The 18,076-nt window shown below is 33.6% G+C and overlaps 1 protein-coding gene across 1 annotated transcript in view; it reads right to left on the bottom strand.

Annotated features, from left to right (window-relative positions):
- The window catches only part of LOC127857864 (myosin-11-like), a 153,277-nt gene that overhangs the window by 77,077 nt on the left and 58,124 nt on the right, over window positions 1–18,076 (bottom strand). Inside the window, exon 2 of the mRNA XM_052394561.1 lies at window positions 14,135–14,295. Coding sequence (XP_052250521.1) covers window positions 14,135–14,295 — 161 coding nt within the window. The remainder of the gene's footprint in view (window positions 1–14,134; window positions 14,296–18,076) is intronic.

The raw sequence follows: 18,076 nt of genomic DNA, 5'->3' as shown, positions 1-18,076 counted from the left end.
AAGGAAGACCCTCTTTACCGAAAATCAAGTTTAGGCGGAAAGTGTCGTCACTGATAAGCCTGTGCGGACTGCACAGGCTAATCTGGGACGACACTTTCCGCACATGCATTAAACCCAGTTTTCTCAGAACACGACTCATATGTAAAAACGACAGTCGTGCGCAGGAATTCCGTAAGAAATTAGGATTAGGGTCCATATATTTCGAAAGTAATTCCCAAGAGCAAGTTTAAGCCACATAACATTTGATTTTGATTTATATCACTTCCATGTTCTATGTTGTTAATATTTGTTTCACTCCAATCTCACTTTCGACAGCCGTTTACACCACATTGATACATTAGGGCATTTCGTGAAGCTTAATATAGGTCATTATGAAATAATTACATATCTTCAATTTCTTCAAAAGATGGAAAATGTTGTAGGTGTGCAAAAAGCAAAAGCATATTATAGAAATATTAACTGTACGGCGTTTTCCAAAGGTATTTACTCTTAAGTCATTTGGAGACACACAGCTACTCGCACAACGTCATGAGGTGTCAAAACATTGATATCAAAACGGTTGTATTCAACACCTTATATTTATGACACGCAGCTTTTAATCCGACAGAAGGTGTTTTTTTGGTAGTTCTCTGATGGACCCCCGGGAATTCAGAACCATACCATGATAAGAGTGTTGATACTGTTTTCCAATATTGCTTGAACGCAGGTAATCCGTGGCTACTCGCGCAAAACTCAGCGGCAGGCGATATTTTCCTCGCGGACTTTGCTTATTGTCTTTTGATAACCTTGTTTCCGCCATTTTTTTGCAATTTCACACTTATGCTCCTCGACATTGATACTCGGATACGCATATACTAATATATATCAACTATATGCATGTATATACCCTTTTTTAGATGACTTTTAATTTTCAGGAATCAGTTTTGAAAAAACTAAATGAGTCGCGTTCTGAGAATATTGGCCTTAATGCATGTGCGTAAAGTGTCATCCCATATTAGCCTGTGCAGTCCGAACAGGCTAATCAGGGACGACACTTTCCGCTTTTATGACATTTTTTGTTTAAATGATGTCTCCTCTTAGCAAAAATCCAATTTAGACGGAAAGTGTCGTCCCTGATTAGCCTGTGCTTACAGGCTTATCTGGGACGACACTTTACGCACATTCATTATGCCCAGTTTTCTCAGAACACGACTCAAATGTTTTTAGCAGCATGAGCAGTCCCTGTTGTCATGACTTAACCAGTATATGGTTCTTTTACCAATATAATGGTTTTAATTCGTAGGTCACAATTATTTTGTGACACAATACATAATATACAATGACAGTAAATATCCTGCTGGCTTTCGCGTTTGTTTTGTTCGCCTAATTTAACCGTTTCCCCCATAATAGTAAAGTGAAAATGGCTTTTGCAACCGTCATAAAACCAGAACAGCCTGCGAGTAACTCGCAATCTGTTCAGGTTTTAGGCTGTTTGCTGCTCATCAGTAACTAAGAGTTGGAAATGAAGATTTTAAAACTATTATTTAGTAAGAAAGGTATTTAATGAAATGTAACTTTGTATGAGACTACAAATGCGTCAAAATATGTATCCAAATTGTAAAGGGTTAAATGTTTGGAGTATGTTCTATATGCCAGCACCGCGTCACGAGTTCAATACTCGAACATAAGCACGTTGTTTGTAGACATGAACTGCTTGTCTCTTCTGCCAGTTATTTTCAAACATGACTATTGTCTGCATCTACGAGGAATGTGTGAATGAATGGGCCAAAGTTACAGCATCCTGATTTACTAGATTAATGACATTGATCTTACGTGTTAATATATGTACTTACACCGGCAATAGATGTTTCAAGCAAGAACAAACAAAGCTAATGAACTGAGAAATCCTATGATTTGTGTATACATGTACATATATGAATCACAATGTTAAAAACGGGTATGATTAATGTTATTTTAGAAGAACGTCCCCTTGCATATACTTGAACACGTTTAGAACTATATTATTGTCATGATCTGGAGCACAAGAATCTGATACAAATTAAAGAGACTTGTACACTATTTTTGAAATTTTAAAACATGCAATTAAATCAATTGACTAACAAAACAAGAAAATTTTGATTTTTTAAAAATAATTTATATAACAATGGAGAATGACAAAACCAACCCGGGAACTCTTGAAACAAAAGCTAACGTTCGACCACTTGACCACGTCGTCCTCTTCGACCATCCCCTTGAACACGTTTCATTAATAACAGTTTTACTTATAATGCTGATTTTTTCAGCGCCCGAAAAATATAATCGGAGACAACTTTGTATTATTTTGAAAATAAAAATGACATTAAGCCTTTATATAAACGATATATTAGCGTCAACCAATAAAAGTGTATCTACTTTTTACAACAGAATATATTTTGTAAATATAATACCCTACTACACCTTTAAGGGACCTTTTTACATATGGCCGTGAAGGAAAGAATGTATTCTAACATTTTTTCTTCAAGAAGCGTATCGTATTTTCATAAAATACAATGCTGTATTGTGTTCATCATTATTATTTCTCCGAAATATTAGCAATCAAAGGCTTTATAACCGATCTACAATTAAGTGTTCCAACACTTCAATCATTCAATATCAGCGATATAGATCTTCGATCTTCTTCGATCAAGTTCGATCAAGTTCGCACATGGGGAAGAGCTTAACGGCAAACACACATTGAAACGTTAAAAAATCATGAGCCTTACCTTGAGAATTATAGATATATGAGAGACATGTATTTAGACATTAAGCATCATTAAAGGTAATATCTGTTTATATGATGAGGAAATATTACTTCAAACCACCTGTTTGTCCGAATGATGATTACAGGCGTTCAGTTATTAAGAAATACATACAATTATATTCACTATATGTGCTATACTGATTTAAATAGATGTTCAAGATATATTATAGTGTATGCTGCACTATAACGTTACCATAGACCACGCTTCTCAACTAAAGAGTAAACTGTTTACAAGACGCGGATTTATTAGCTATGTCCTAATGCAAGCCTGTGTGTTGAGCAATTGAAGCTTATAGAAGAAAGCTCTTCAAACATATATTTGAATTTAAACAAGGAAACGCGTAGACAATACAATTTTGTAAAGTGAGACTATGGCGTTCGGAAAAAATGCGTTTATTCTCAGTCATTTACACGTATGCAATTGATGAAATAACTCAAAGTTTGTTTATGAAGCCTTACATCTATAACTATATCATGTTTACAAAAATTGCTTCTTCGTAGCTGACTTAAAACAAGATTGACATCTTGCAACACCTTGCAAGGGGAAACGTTCTAACAAAAGTTTTGCGCACATTGTACAATAAAAAAATAAAACAATTGTTTAGTGTATGCCAATGATCATAGAACTAATATTTAATTACTTTTATTAATATTTTATCATAGCACATATGTGATTTCATTAATGCTGTTTTGAACTGTGGTCATTAAAAAAAAGAAATGGACGTATTATACCGGTAATCGTATAACATAAAAAGGCGTTATTGTCGATGTTATAATGGTGTAGCGCATTCTTTAACCGTATTGTAATTTACACGCAGAAATGGTGTGGCTTTGCTGTTAACAGTTCTGTTATATACATATAACTGAGTTTATGCTTCTTTTAAGTACGATTTACTGCCTTAACAACTAAGAACTTCTGTTACTAAGCTAAGAACTTCGGCTCTGCCACCTATTATTAAAACTGGAAGATACTCGAAAAACGATTGATATTGCAATTGCTGTAATTAATTAGATATCGCAGACGAATGTCATAATATATGTATTTGTTCTTTATACATTGCGATAAGACAAAAATATTGAAACAGATGTTAGTACAATAGACCTTTTGTTAACAAATTTCAGCAAATGCTTATAACAACTGATTGATGTGAGTTTCTTACCTCGACAAAACTTAAAAAGAAGAATTTATTTTATGCTTTCCGGTGGTTTATAGAGAAATATCAGTGAATTAAAACTGATAATTTCACTCTTTCAAACAATGAAAATTATCAGTGAAAATTATCGATAATTTTCACTGTTTATGTTAAATGACGTCATTTTTTTCACGAAATGACGTCATTTTCCCAGCGAAATTCTTTAGTTAAACTCTTTAACAATGTATATAAACTGTGAACAAAGCATAAAATAAAAAGAAAATTTGTTCGGTTCGGTGGATTATCGATTTTAATTCACGCGTGATCATATAAAATATATATTTTCACTCGTGGCTGCGCCACTCGTGAAAATACTATTTTCTATGATCACTCGTGAATTAAAATCGATAATCCACCGAATCCAACAAATATCCTCTATTTATTACACGAAATTAATGTCGATTATCTCCACCGTAAGCTGCAGAGCAGGCGTTATTTAATCGAATTTGAAAAACAACAGCCATATAAATTATAACTGCTTGCTAAAATTCTACTGCGATCCGTACTTCCTGTAAAATCAGGGATATGACTTACGGTGATCGTCCGGGGGTTACAGATTGTATACGAAAGCCTAAGAAATCTCGCGATTTTAGTATCAAAGGCCGCTTTAAGGCAACCATAGACCAACTGTGGCTTAGGTATAACTGACGTTTTTTACACACAACTTACAAAAGTAAATAATTAAAATTAATATAGGTAATCACTTTTATAAGCTGTTTTTGCTGCCATACGGTACATTTGTTGTGTGAACAAGTTTATACACGGTAAACGATGCATTAGCTAAGTTTAAAACATTAAGTGCCTAGAGTAAACTTCAGCAAGTATTAGACGATAAATCGTTGCTCTATTTTCCTCGACAGAATCTTAATCGATTCGTTGTAGGCAAACAATGCATGTTACTTGCTTCCAAGTTATCAACACCTAATCATTATATTAACCCTATTTATATATATGTAAATGCTCACAATGGTTGTCTTATTAATCTATGCTAATTATGTTTTCCTCACGTGTTTCCCTCATATTTTACATGTTTTAGTATGCCAATAATAATTTCCAGTGTCGTGGATGTGTTTCGACTTACCTGTTGTTTTTATACATGTATCTGCATTAAGTTATATAGTAAACCTTTACTATATGCGATGCAAGTGAAAATATTACATATATAAATGATAATCCGAGTCTATCATGTTTTAAGTACGTACTAATATTGATAATATGTTGTGTCATATTTTCCATACTTAAAAAATGATTATGGATATTCGTATCTTCCGGCAAACAATTTTCATAAAACATTTTTAAGTAAGAATATCAATAAAAATATATAACCAGCAATATTCTAAAAAAATCAGCAGTTTCATAAAGTATCATCTTTCTTCTGAAGATGTGGTTGCCTTCAGCTTCATACATAAAGTAATCACAAGGGTCCAAATGGATGAAGTAGTGCACTTTCTGAATACGTTTGTTTCACGTAACTGAGGTTCTATCGAAATGTTTTGACACAGTTAAATGAGTTACACATAGTACATTATAGCCGATAATATAACAGTCCCTTCTTTGTTTGCACTATATTATAGTTTGGTTATTGATATTCCAGCTTGAAGCGTGTTCAGTGGCTACCTTGTCCTTTCAGTCGTATATACAATTATATTCTTTAAAAAAATCAAGTCGAAAGAAATTCATTGAATTATGTGAAAAGCTTATGTACGCTTGTTTATGTCATAACAAATGAATGACCAGATGCTCTTTGAATTATGTATATAGGTGTTCAAATCGTTTTTATCCTTTGTAGACTTTATCATAAAATTGTCTCTCATGTGGTTTGAAGGCGTAGAAATTGTAATTGTAAATGTTGTTTGGCAGAGTTATGCTTATTTACACCGCGAAATCAGCATAACGAAATTAACAAAGGAACAACAATCTTATTATAAATGTAGAGGCAGAAAAGGTAAATGGTGAAATGGTGACTATATACACGCACATCGGTAACAAAATCGCGTCGAAAGCAAATATAATAGGAGCGTTCGGTTAGAATAACTTCACGAACTGCTACATGCCCATCGATACTCCAGAAAGATGCTTTGCTTTACTCGGGTAAATATATATTCAGGCTAACGGTTTTCAGTGCGAAGTTGATAACTAGGAATAAGATCATATTGTAGATATATGATCGTTTGAACGCAGTTTACAAATAATTGTTCCACATATTTGAGAATAAAATTATGTGAGACTATAAACGAGCTTTCTCAGACAAAGTGTAAATTGTTAGTAAGCTGAAGATTTACGAGGAATTTCTAGATGCAAACCTGTTCCAAACTTAATAAGATTTGCTTTACGCAGAAAAACCTGCATCTGGAAGCTAAGTGAACGTGGTCATTAATGCTTCAATGCGCTGAATATAGTTGTACGTATTACAAGATAATACTTAAACATCCTAAACAATAAAAAACAAAGTCGCAATAAAAGTATTTTTTTATTGTGCAATTGAAACAAAAGTATTGTATTTATCTACGCAATTATTTACATACTGATGTTGCACTTACTTATAAATAACGTATTCATTATCAGATTTGTATATCAAAGTTATTAGTTAGAACATTTCAATACAACATCGTTAAAGTTACAATATCTATCGCTACTGTACTTTAATATGAATGTACTTTTTACATTTGTAGCCTTTCGTGTTTTGATAGTGTAAGAGCATACAGTATCAAAGTATTTGTATCAAGTTGGCATTGGTAGTGTAACAGCATACACTATCAAAGTATTTGTAACAAGTTCGCATTGTTAATGTAACAGCATACAGTGTCAAAGTATAAGTATCAAGTAGACCTTGGCAGTATTACAGAATACAGTATCAAAGTACTTGTATCAAGTTGAACTGGGTAGTGTTACAGCATACACTTCCAAAGTATGTGTATCAAGTTGGCCTTGGTAGAGTTACAGCATAAAGTATCAAAGTATTTTATCAAGTTGACCTTGGAAGTGTAACAAAATACAGTATCAACGTATTTGTATAAATTGGCCTTGGTAGTGTTGTAGCATACAGTATCAAAGTATTTTATCAAGTTGACCTTGGAAGTGTAACAACATACAGTATCAACGTATTTGTATCAATTGGCCTTGTTAGTGTTATAGCATACACTATCAAAGTATTTGTAACAAGTTCGCATTGGTAATGTAACAGCATACAGTGTCAAAGTATAAGTATCAAGTAGACCTTGGCAGTATTACAGAATACAGTATCAAAGTACTTGTATCAAGTTGAACTGGGTAGTGTTACAGCATACACTTCCAAAGTATTTGTATCAAGTTGGCCTTGGTAGAGTTACAGCATACAGTATCAAAGTAGTTTATCAAGTTGACCTTGGAAGTGTAACAACATACAGTATAAAAGTATTTGTATCAAGTTGATCTCGGTAGTGTTATAGCATTCAGTATAAAAGTATTTGTATCAATTTGACCTTTGTAGTGTAACAGCATACAGTATCAAAGTATCTGAATCAAATCGGCATTGGATGTGTAACAGCATACAATATCAAAGTATTTGTATCACGTTGACCTTGGTTATTTTACAGCATACAGTGTCAAAGAATTTGTATCAAGTTGGCCTTAGTAGTGTTACAGAATACAGTATAAAAGAACTTTTATCAAGTTGAACTTGATAGTCTTACTGCATACATTATCAAAGTATTTGTATCATGTTTGCCTTGTTTGTGTTACAGCATACATTATCAAAGAATTTTATCAAGTTGGCCTTGGTAGTGCAACAGCATATATTATCGAAGTATTTGTATCAAGTTTACCTGGTAGTGTAACATCAGACAGTATCAAAGTATTTATATCAAGTTTACCTTGGTAGTGTTACAGCAAACAGTATCAGAGTATTTGTATCATGTTGGCCGTTGTATTGATACAACATACATTATCAAAGGATTTGTATCAAGTTGGCCTTGGTAGTGTTACAGCATACAATATCAATGTATGTGTATTAATTGGCCTTGGTAGTGTTACAGCATACAGTATCAAAGTATTTGTATCAAGTTGGCCTTGGTAGTACATAGCATACAATATCAAAGTATTTTATCAGGTTGACCTTGTAACATCATACAGTATCAAAGTATCTGTATTAATTGGCCTTGGTAGTGTTACAGCATACAGTATCAATGTATTTGTATCAATTGGCCTTAGTAGTGTTATTCGGCTTTCAAGAGATCATTAATGAAATGATGTGAAAGATTGATAATACTAAAAAAGAATCTGAAAATGAACCTAATAATAATTGCGAATTATTATCGGGCTTACATGTCATAAAAGTGACAATAATAAGCGACACATACACAAAAGGTGCTTTAAGTTTAGTCTTACTGTAAAAATGTGAGGTTATTTATTATTGTATACATAGAGAATAACAGGTTACTGTCCCATCGTTTTGTAATATATCAGGCGAGGCTTAGAATTTTATTCGTGCCGAGCCTGATATATTACAAAACGATTGGACAGTAACCTGTTTTTCTGTTTATCATACCACATTTTCCTAAAAATCTGCAAAACAATCCATTTCTTTATATTTAAAATATACGGATCCCCGCTGATTTTGCTGATCTGGCTTTTACACGTTGACATACATGTAGAAACGGCGTTCGAAAAGACAACACGAATAATCGCTTATTTTAAACATCGTATAGAGAAAAAAGTTGTTTTCAATACGAATGGGAAGAGTAAAACAGCTTTAATTATAAACGTCTTGAATTGGAGATCAGGAATGGAATGCAGCGACAAATTTAATCGAAGAACACACTTCACCAAATAGTTTGGAGACGCCATCTTGGAGATGTGTATTGAAATTGACATTTTGATGATGGTGTCAATAATGACATAAGCGTGTTATATCGTGTGTTTAAATAGTTGAGGATTAGCATACAGTTATCATTTGTCTTGACTTTCTGTGCAACACTTGCGAGTGCAATGACTATATCAATATTTAAGATTTATTGCCTCATTGATGACGTCATTTAACTTATGCAGTGCGGGCTGTTGTGATTTTTTTTAAATAAACGTTTTTGTGATTTATGACTTTAAAATAGAATAAAATGTGTACGTTCTTGGTATCAAATTGTTTGTTTTTTTGAATCTGATTAATGTTGATAAAAATTGTTGATTTTATTGCAAATCCCACGTAACTCCAAACATTGACTAATATAAGAACTTCCTGTTGACCATTATATAAAAAAATATATCAGGCAACGTTATATCAGGCAGATATCAATGCGGTGGTATGATAAAAAAAAAAGATAACGATTCACTCAAGAATAGGCGTCGTTATACGAATAATGCAATGTATTGATAAATTGGTGAACAATATACAGTAATTTCATGGATGCGCGGTGAACAATCAAAACTATCGGCCTCGGGCAACAGTTCCAAAGTTATCCCTGATACCTTGGGACAATAGTTTTGAATTTTTACCAAGCATTCATGAAATAACTGTTTTATTACCTGTATAATTAAAAGTATTTTCCAGCGTGCATCACTATAATAAAACAAAATGTAAAACAATAAAATCTGGCTTTGAAAACTGAACAATTGCGTTTGTGACACGCCTATTAAAATAAATATGTCCAACAGGTATTACATTAAATGGACTTAAGATACGTACCGGTATTAACATATCGATTTGCCGACCGTTAACGACTTTACTAGTTTGTTGTAAAAATGTCGTTTCTGTATAAAAATTACAACGCGCTTGATATCTCAGGGTATTCTTGATAATAAAACAATAGTCCCATTTGTATTCGAACACATGACTCGTTTTTGTTTGTCTTTCCTAGTATATTTGTCTTGCGCCCCAGTTTTAAGGGATTGGTTCCTTTCCATAAAAAAGAACCACGCATAAAGTGTCGCTTCTTCTAGTGTAGCTGATTATGTAAATGTGCTATTCAAATAAAATAAAATAATTCCAACAATTATCAAAAGACCCTTTTGTAAACATACTTTGGAGCGTCTAGGAAGCAAAACATGTGAGAAAATGTAGTATCGAAAAACCTTTTTGTAAAAATACACGTACGTTTGAAATTTCTAGGTAGCAAAACATATTAGAAAATGTAGTATGACCGATGCGATGGTAATCATGTTTCTTAATCACCAGGCCCACACGAATTGGCCATTAGCTGAGAATTAATGTTCGGCTCATCCATTTGATTTTATTCATTAGGTAATATTTGTTACCCTGTTGTTTTTTTGGCAAACGTGATGCCATATGGTATGTTTGAAGCGTCATGAAACTCAGTGAAAACCTTCGCTTTATTTAAGTAAACGTTTCACTCGACATATTTTTTTATATTATATTTATTACTTTAATAGTAAAAGCATTCACTGATTTGGAATAGGAACACTATAACAATGTACACATTATTTGCGAGATTATTTAATGTTTGGTCATACAGTTCATACAGTGCTACACCTGCTTAATTTTATTAATATTTTAAAGGTCGAGGCCGTTATGCTAAGAAGTATTACGGCATCGCATGCCTCTGTGAATAATTAAAAGACACCAATTTTATGAGTTGCGTATAATGCATGTGCGTAATGTGTCATCCCAGATAAGCCTGTGCAGTCCGCACAGGCTAATGAGGGACGACTCTTTCCGCCTAAACTTGATTTTCGGTAAGGAGGGACTTCCTTGTAACTAAAAATACAATAAAAGCGGAAAGTGTCGTCCCAGATTAGCATGTGCGGAATGCACAGGCTAATCTGGGACGACACTTGACGCACATGCATTAAGCCCAGTTTTCTCAGAACGCCACTCAATTAATGATACACAAAACATTTGCAAATATTGCGTTCAATAAGACTACAGCGCCACAGTGAAATAGACGATTATAATTACAATGGACAGCTCTTGCATTACAGTCATTGTTACACATAAAACTGAATATACTCACCGACTTGACTTATTCTGCAAACGTACTAATTTTCGGTTTAAGTAACGACGAAAACATACATTTTTGTCGTAAAACAAAAAGCAAACGACACACTTACGTTATATGAAATCCAACTTTTGTAGAGACTTAATTTATCAAAGCAGCCTCAATAAATATCATAGTTGGTCCGTTATGTATGCATAAAATACAAAAAGAAGATTGATGCCACCGCTGAAATGTAACTTCCAAGCTTACGAAACCATAAGTCTTTAAAAAAAAATCAACATGACAAGAAAATGCATCCAACAGTATTTGCAGTCACTTCATTTGCAGTAAAATATGTACTTGTACGTAGGTTCTTGGCAACAAGACGGAATACTGTCATGGGCGGGTATTATGTTTTACTTGATCCAACACAAAGTATGGTACTTTTCTAAACAAGATTTAAAGAGTTCACCGTTTTTTCACATTCATAACTGGTGATAGTTCTTAAAAAACACATAACATATTGTTGCGACTATGTCTAGTACTACTGTCGTCCACGTGTTATATGCGTCCAAGATGTTGCAATATCTTTTGGTATAATATGTACAAATTATCTAAAAGGGACCTTTTCATGTTTTGGTAAATTGAAAAAATTGAAAATAATTGTTTCAGATTTGAATTTTGTTTCCAATCTAATTATGATATTTGCGAGGAAACAGTAATACTGTTCATTAACCATGCTGTAAAATACCCATTATAAGCATTTTTTGACGATGTACAAATCTGGAATTATAAAGCGTTACAAACGCGAGACGATTTAAATATGTGTATAGTTATGTTGTTATCGTTAAATGTTGTGACATTACGGTGATCGCTTATAAATTGTATAAAATACACCATACACTGTAAGAACACGGAAGGCCGATGGGGTCTCAGTGCTAGACTTTGAATCAAAGTGTCAGTGGTTCGAGCCCTGTTTAGAGTTACTTTTTTTCTTTACTTTTTCTTGTTGTTTTTTTTTTACTTCAGCTATTTAGTTCACATATTTACATACATCAAAGTTTAGGCATTACATAACAAAATTCAACACATGCCATGTGAAAAGTTCCCTTCAAAAGCTCCATAATAAAAGTCATAGCGTGATAGGATTGGTGAGATTAGGAGCTGCGTTCTGAAAAAACTGGGCTTAATGCATGTGAGTAAAGTATCGTCCCTGATTAGCCTGTGCAGTCCGCACAGGCTAATCAGGGACGACACTTTCCGCTTGTATGGTATTTTTAGTTTCAATGAAGTCCCTCCTTATCGGAAATGAAGTTTAGGCGGAAAGTGTCGTCCCTGATAAGAATGCTTATCTGGGACTACACTTTACGCACATGCATTATGCCCAGTTTTCTCAGAACACGACATGTTATTAAAGCAAGACCCATGTGTATTATCATACTTAAAAGAATCACAATGGTAAAAAACGGGGTTTTGCTATTAAAGCTATCAATATAAATAACAAGTATATTGCAATTATGACATGCAGTTCTATAAGTTCAGCCTTACCATCAAGAAGCATTCTTTTCATGAAGGAGTGCCAAATTTCAGCTTCGTTTGTGAGGTATTTACACGGATGCAAATGACTATAATAATTCACTAAATAAATTAATTAGCCAGCGCAAATATATGTGTTGCAATATTTAATATTTCCAACAATACAACAAACCACGAAAAAAACAACAGTAGTGACGTAGTGGAACCCATTGTACGGATCAAACATTCATCTTGAACCCTGACTTCCACTCGATATTTAATGATAAATATCACGATAAGTGCAAACTATTTTCAGCATTCTGTTAATAAAACACTCATCCTTGAAAATAAATGGTTTAATCGGCCCATTTCATATCTGAAAAAAATGTTCGCCTTCGTAAAATTTGATCACAACTACCGTATTGTAAGACATTGTAGGAAATTAACCATGCAAACCCACGTGTTGTTTCAATAAATCATGAATATGTATCCATATAATTGTATGGAAAAGCACATGCCAGTCATAAAATTGATATCTTACATGTTGTGGTTTTAACTCATAAAACGGGTGGCGAATAAATAGAAACAGAAACATTTTGGAGAATATCCTGCTCGATTAATTCTGGATGGATCTTGGTAATTGTTAGTGTGTGCTGTCAATAACAATTAATAATAACATACTAATGATTATTAGATCTAGTTCATTTTGTTGATTATTATTTAATAATATTTTTTTATTCTGAAAAAATGATAAAGATACACTTCACGATAACGGTATCGCTTAAACTTATAAAATAAGTATTCTATTTAAATCAATTATTCTCGATCCCATATATTGATTGCGTTGTAATTATAATACAAACATATGTGGCACGATGATGCAGCGAATCGCCTTTTAAAAGTTTTCTCCGTGGAAGTAATTTCTGTGATTAACTCATCTTAATTCTCAGTTTTGTTATTAAAATATTAACCTAACAGCATTGTTCAAATTTAAGACTGTCAATGTTTACCAACCGTTTACACCAGTACGCGCTATGTATAATAATAATTTAGTTTAAACCTATTTATTTTAGCTCGATTGCATCGAAAGCCTCAGGTTTATTGAATAGCTCTCGAGTCCGTTTCCTGGGCCTAAAACCAGTACTTGGTGTCTTTGGGGGAAATCTAAAGAACGCTCCCACAGTGGGGATCAAACCCGTGACCTCCAGGTCGCTAGGCAGACACCTTATATTTGGCGACCTGTATTTATTTGATTGAGTGGGGAGCCTGCTGCTCTAGGAGGCATACAGTCAGTGCAACATACCTGTGTCAACAAGTTGATCTTGTTGGTATTCATTTAAGATTGTATCTTCGTTTGGTTAGATAATTAGACGGCGGATTTTTTGTAGTTTTGAATGTATACAAATTTCTGGACTAAAGTCAGGGAAGAATTTTGTTTTATTTTTTTCCCGCGCTCGAAACTGCATTATATGAGAACTCGGCAAATCAGGACATTAATCTTGTAAAACTCTTGTCAGGAGGGTGTTGTAAATTTCAAAGATTTTTAAGTTGCATACTTGCACACAATAATCCAATAATCAGACGTGAAGTGAAATATTTTTTATGGAGGTAAAAACTTTGATAAGAAGTGTTACATTTATATTAAGTTTACAGACGGTTATTTCGAATCCGTTAGAAACCAGCACACATGCTATTCAACACCAGAGCGTTTCCAATAATAAGTTATCAAATGCCTAACCAACCTCGTTCTTTCCGTGGATAAGATCCATCTCTTGAAGTAGTTCCAGTTCCCTTTTGCGGGCCTCATCCTTCAGTCTATGCGCATGCGCTTCCAATTCAGTCACTTCCTCCTCCAGTAGTATGTTCTTTTCTTCTTTGCTTCTTATTATGAGTCGCAGATCATCTGAAGAAGAGAAAAATATGTTCGAACGTTATGTGATAACATTATTAAGACAAATCTGTCCTATACAACTAGAATATGTCCAAAGAACAGATTCCGGACTTTTCTAGATTTTGGAAAGCCCCACTAATATGTTGCTACAAATCAATTTGACGCATTTAAACAACTCGTCATCTGTAACTACCGCATAATTTTAAATTATCTGAATGAATACTTTAATTAGTGCATACAATGGGTCAGTGTTGTTTTTGCCTAAGGTTTAGACTGCAGAGTTGTCCGCGTGATTTAACCCATCTAATTTTTGAGTGACAACAATATGTTAAAGAATTTTCAAAATGAGATAAAATTGACGACTTCTCAAAAATAAAATGTCTGTTACATGTTTCGTCGTCGTTTGTCGCTAAACAAATAATGCATCTCTAGAAGGCTCGATAATGTTTAATTAGTTATTGCAATTTAATAGTCATCATTACCTTTGGTTAAAATACCATGTTTCCATTCACATTATAATATGCATTTACTGCCCCCATTTACATACGCATCATATGCATCCGTCTATATAATCATGTACGGTGAATGTACATGATATCTGTATCGCAATATATGTATATATTTGTATTTTTTTGCCATACATGTACGATGAAACACCTATGTATCTATACCCTCAAATATATTTTAAGTGCACACATATCAAATCGTTGAATATTTGTTGTGTCAGAGTGTCTGCAAAAAAAAACGATTTATATATACACAAAGTGAAACAAGCGAAAGAAAAACATTACTTGAACATTCCCTGTGTGTATGGCAATGAACAAATTGCCAAATAGTAATACACAAAACGAAAATACTAGACACAAAACAAAAGTACAAAACAGACACTCAACTATTACAAAAAAGTTGGACCCTTCATATACTAGTAGATATGTTTTAAAACTACAACAGAGATGCAAAGAAAACGTAACAAGAAAGCGCACAACTGCTAGTCGACAAACAAAAGAGTGTATGATTGTTCATGACAAGACAACTAGGGTAATTTACAGAATATTGAAAAAAGATAAACAAACAAGCATTGCGGTGATAAATAAACACGAATATGTTTGACAATATAAATCAATCACATCTTCGAACAACCTGTATACAGTGTTTATACCAATTGCCTTTCAAGCAAACCCCCTTAATAGAATAGTGAAATTTAATTCAATAACGTTTCAAGATAATTTGCTAGTCTGAGTGGAAATGGTGGGGTTCCCGATCGTAAGGTGGATAACAGCTGGCCACCAATTGCGTCCTGACGTCAAATATACCCCAAATCCTGTCGGTTGAAAGATAATTTAGGTAAAAGTATTATTCATAATTATGAATTTCAGTTAAAAATACATTTAAGCCCCATTCAATTATATAGATAAATAACTGACATGCTTCAAAAGTAATTGACTGATCTGTGGATTTGATGTTAATAGTTAAATAATTGAGCTGGATACAAATTGAATTAGAAATGCATTGCACACGTCTTGTTAGACATAGAAAATGTATGTAAATCTGGAGTTGCGTTTTGAGCAAAAATCAGTATTTAACGTTTTTCACATTCATTTGAAACAACAAGAGCACACATGCCGCACCGACTGAAAAGAAAACCACTAAAACTATATCCGTATTATCGCAATAGGCAGTTTTCGATTTTCATTCAATTGCAGTGTGGGAAGAACATGGTACGGTACAAATAACAACATCGTCATCGGATGTGATCTAGTTCATCAGGCCTTGTTTTATAATCAAGAAAGTTAACTCATCACAGTTATATTTCGCAAGAGAGTCAATAGTTGTTTCCCTTGATTACACAATTATTTTGCATATGTTAGATAGACTTTTATTTTCCTCCATTCATGAAGAGCATAACATATAATACAGATTATAAATAATTACATACAATCGATTATATACACATACAAGAGATCAAAGTGAAGCAACTCAATACATTATTTACAAAGATAAGTAACATAATAGAGTATATATATATATATATATATATATAATTATTTGGTCAATGACATAATAAAGTCAATGATAATGATTTTAGTTCATTAATTTAATAATTCACACGCACGCACGCGCGCACGCACGCAACCGCACACACGTACAGGCACCATACAACACATACAACCATAACAAGAGAAAACAGATAAGGACAACATATAAACATAACAATTTAAATATACACCAATGATATAAGAATACCTAGAATAATGCCTCATGATTAAACACCAATGTGCACGTTTATAAAGACCGAGTTTTAGTTTAAATACTATGATACTATGTATTCGCCTAGAATATGTCTTAACGCGAAAACGAGAATAAAGACATAATAAGCGAACATATGTGATTAGCAAATATATGGAATTTTGACACACGACCAACTAAACACAAATCACAAGTGTTGCCTTCCATAGTAGACTGTTATAGTGAAACGTTTACTGTCAAAGTAGTTCCTCATGGGAATATCATATGTGTCATACACTACATATATACAATCAAATACGCATACATATATTTGCTATATTTGCTATATTTGCAATATAGTAAAAAGATCACATTAAACAAGAAGAACAACATAAAACATCTGGACATGTTTTTGATCATTGGCAGCACCATCATTGTATTAATGTAGCAATTTGCAAATTGAGACGGCAATATCAAGGTGCAAAAAATGCTTCTGAGATGTTTCAGAACCCAACTTTTATATGCTCACACATTGCTCAAAGGCACTGATCTGGATGAAGCATTTAAAGTCATCAATCCCACAAGTCTCAAGAATAAGTGTCCACAATTTCTCACGTTCGGCTTCAATAGCAGTACAATAACACAACTTGTTCTTCCCGTTCTGAGATTACACAGTTTGCAGATCTGCTTGAACTGATTTGATATTAATAAGCCGATGCCATTCATTAGGGTTTTGCACAAAGCTAAGAGTTTCTTCTTGTCCTTTGCGATTAACCATAAAGGGGAGTAACTGTTAGTTTCAATTACACGCGCCGTTACGCCCCATCGGTCTCTATCTTTTAAACGTTTTACCATGTCTTTGTTGATAAGCGTCACGATATTGCGTTCGATGATTTGCTTCCACTGTCCTTTGGAAGGGAATATTCCGTGTTCAACATATGAATGTAGATAGTTGGTAAGATTGTATCTTTGTAATATTTTGTACACGTCAGGAATAAAGCCGAAACATTGACGGTCTAAAGCAAGGAATCGTATAAGTCTGTTGTTGAATAGATCTTTTGCAAGATACTGTGGATTTAATCTGCAAATTTGTCCTAGTAATTTGATTTTTGAAACTCAAGTATGTAAACTATTGGTATAGCATTTATTGTTATTAAACAGAAATCTGTAGAAATGCATTTCTGGTATCCTTGCATGTGTTTTAAACAGAAGTTTTAAGTAATTTGCAATTTCAATAGATCACTTGATGAATTGTTATTCCAAAGCTCACTGCCGTAGATAGCCTTCGGTAACACTGCTGAATTGAATATCGTACTCATAGTGATATGGCTTAGTCTCTCAGGTCCCATGCCTTGAGCGCATACGCTTATATACGTCCCTCTTAGCTTCAAACACGCTTCTTGAATGCAGTTGCCTGTTGACAAGCATGAGTTACATTCAATGCCAAGATGAATGTAACTGTCATTTACAAGAACAGTTTCTGTTCCAAGGTAAAATTCCTTTTGATTGATTAAATTCTTATTGTTATATATCATAACAGAACATTTGTTTGCATTATATAAAAATC

The sequence above is a fragment of the Dreissena polymorpha genome, chromosome 14, assembly GCF_020536995.1.
Source record: "Dreissena polymorpha isolate Duluth1 chromosome 14, UMN_Dpol_1.0, whole genome shotgun sequence".
Classification (NCBI taxonomy): Eukaryota; Metazoa; Mollusca; class Bivalvia; order Myida; family Dreissenidae; genus Dreissena; species Dreissena polymorpha.
The sequence above is the reverse complement of the archived record's forward strand: the minus strand, read 5'-3'. Positions and strand labels throughout refer to the sequence as shown.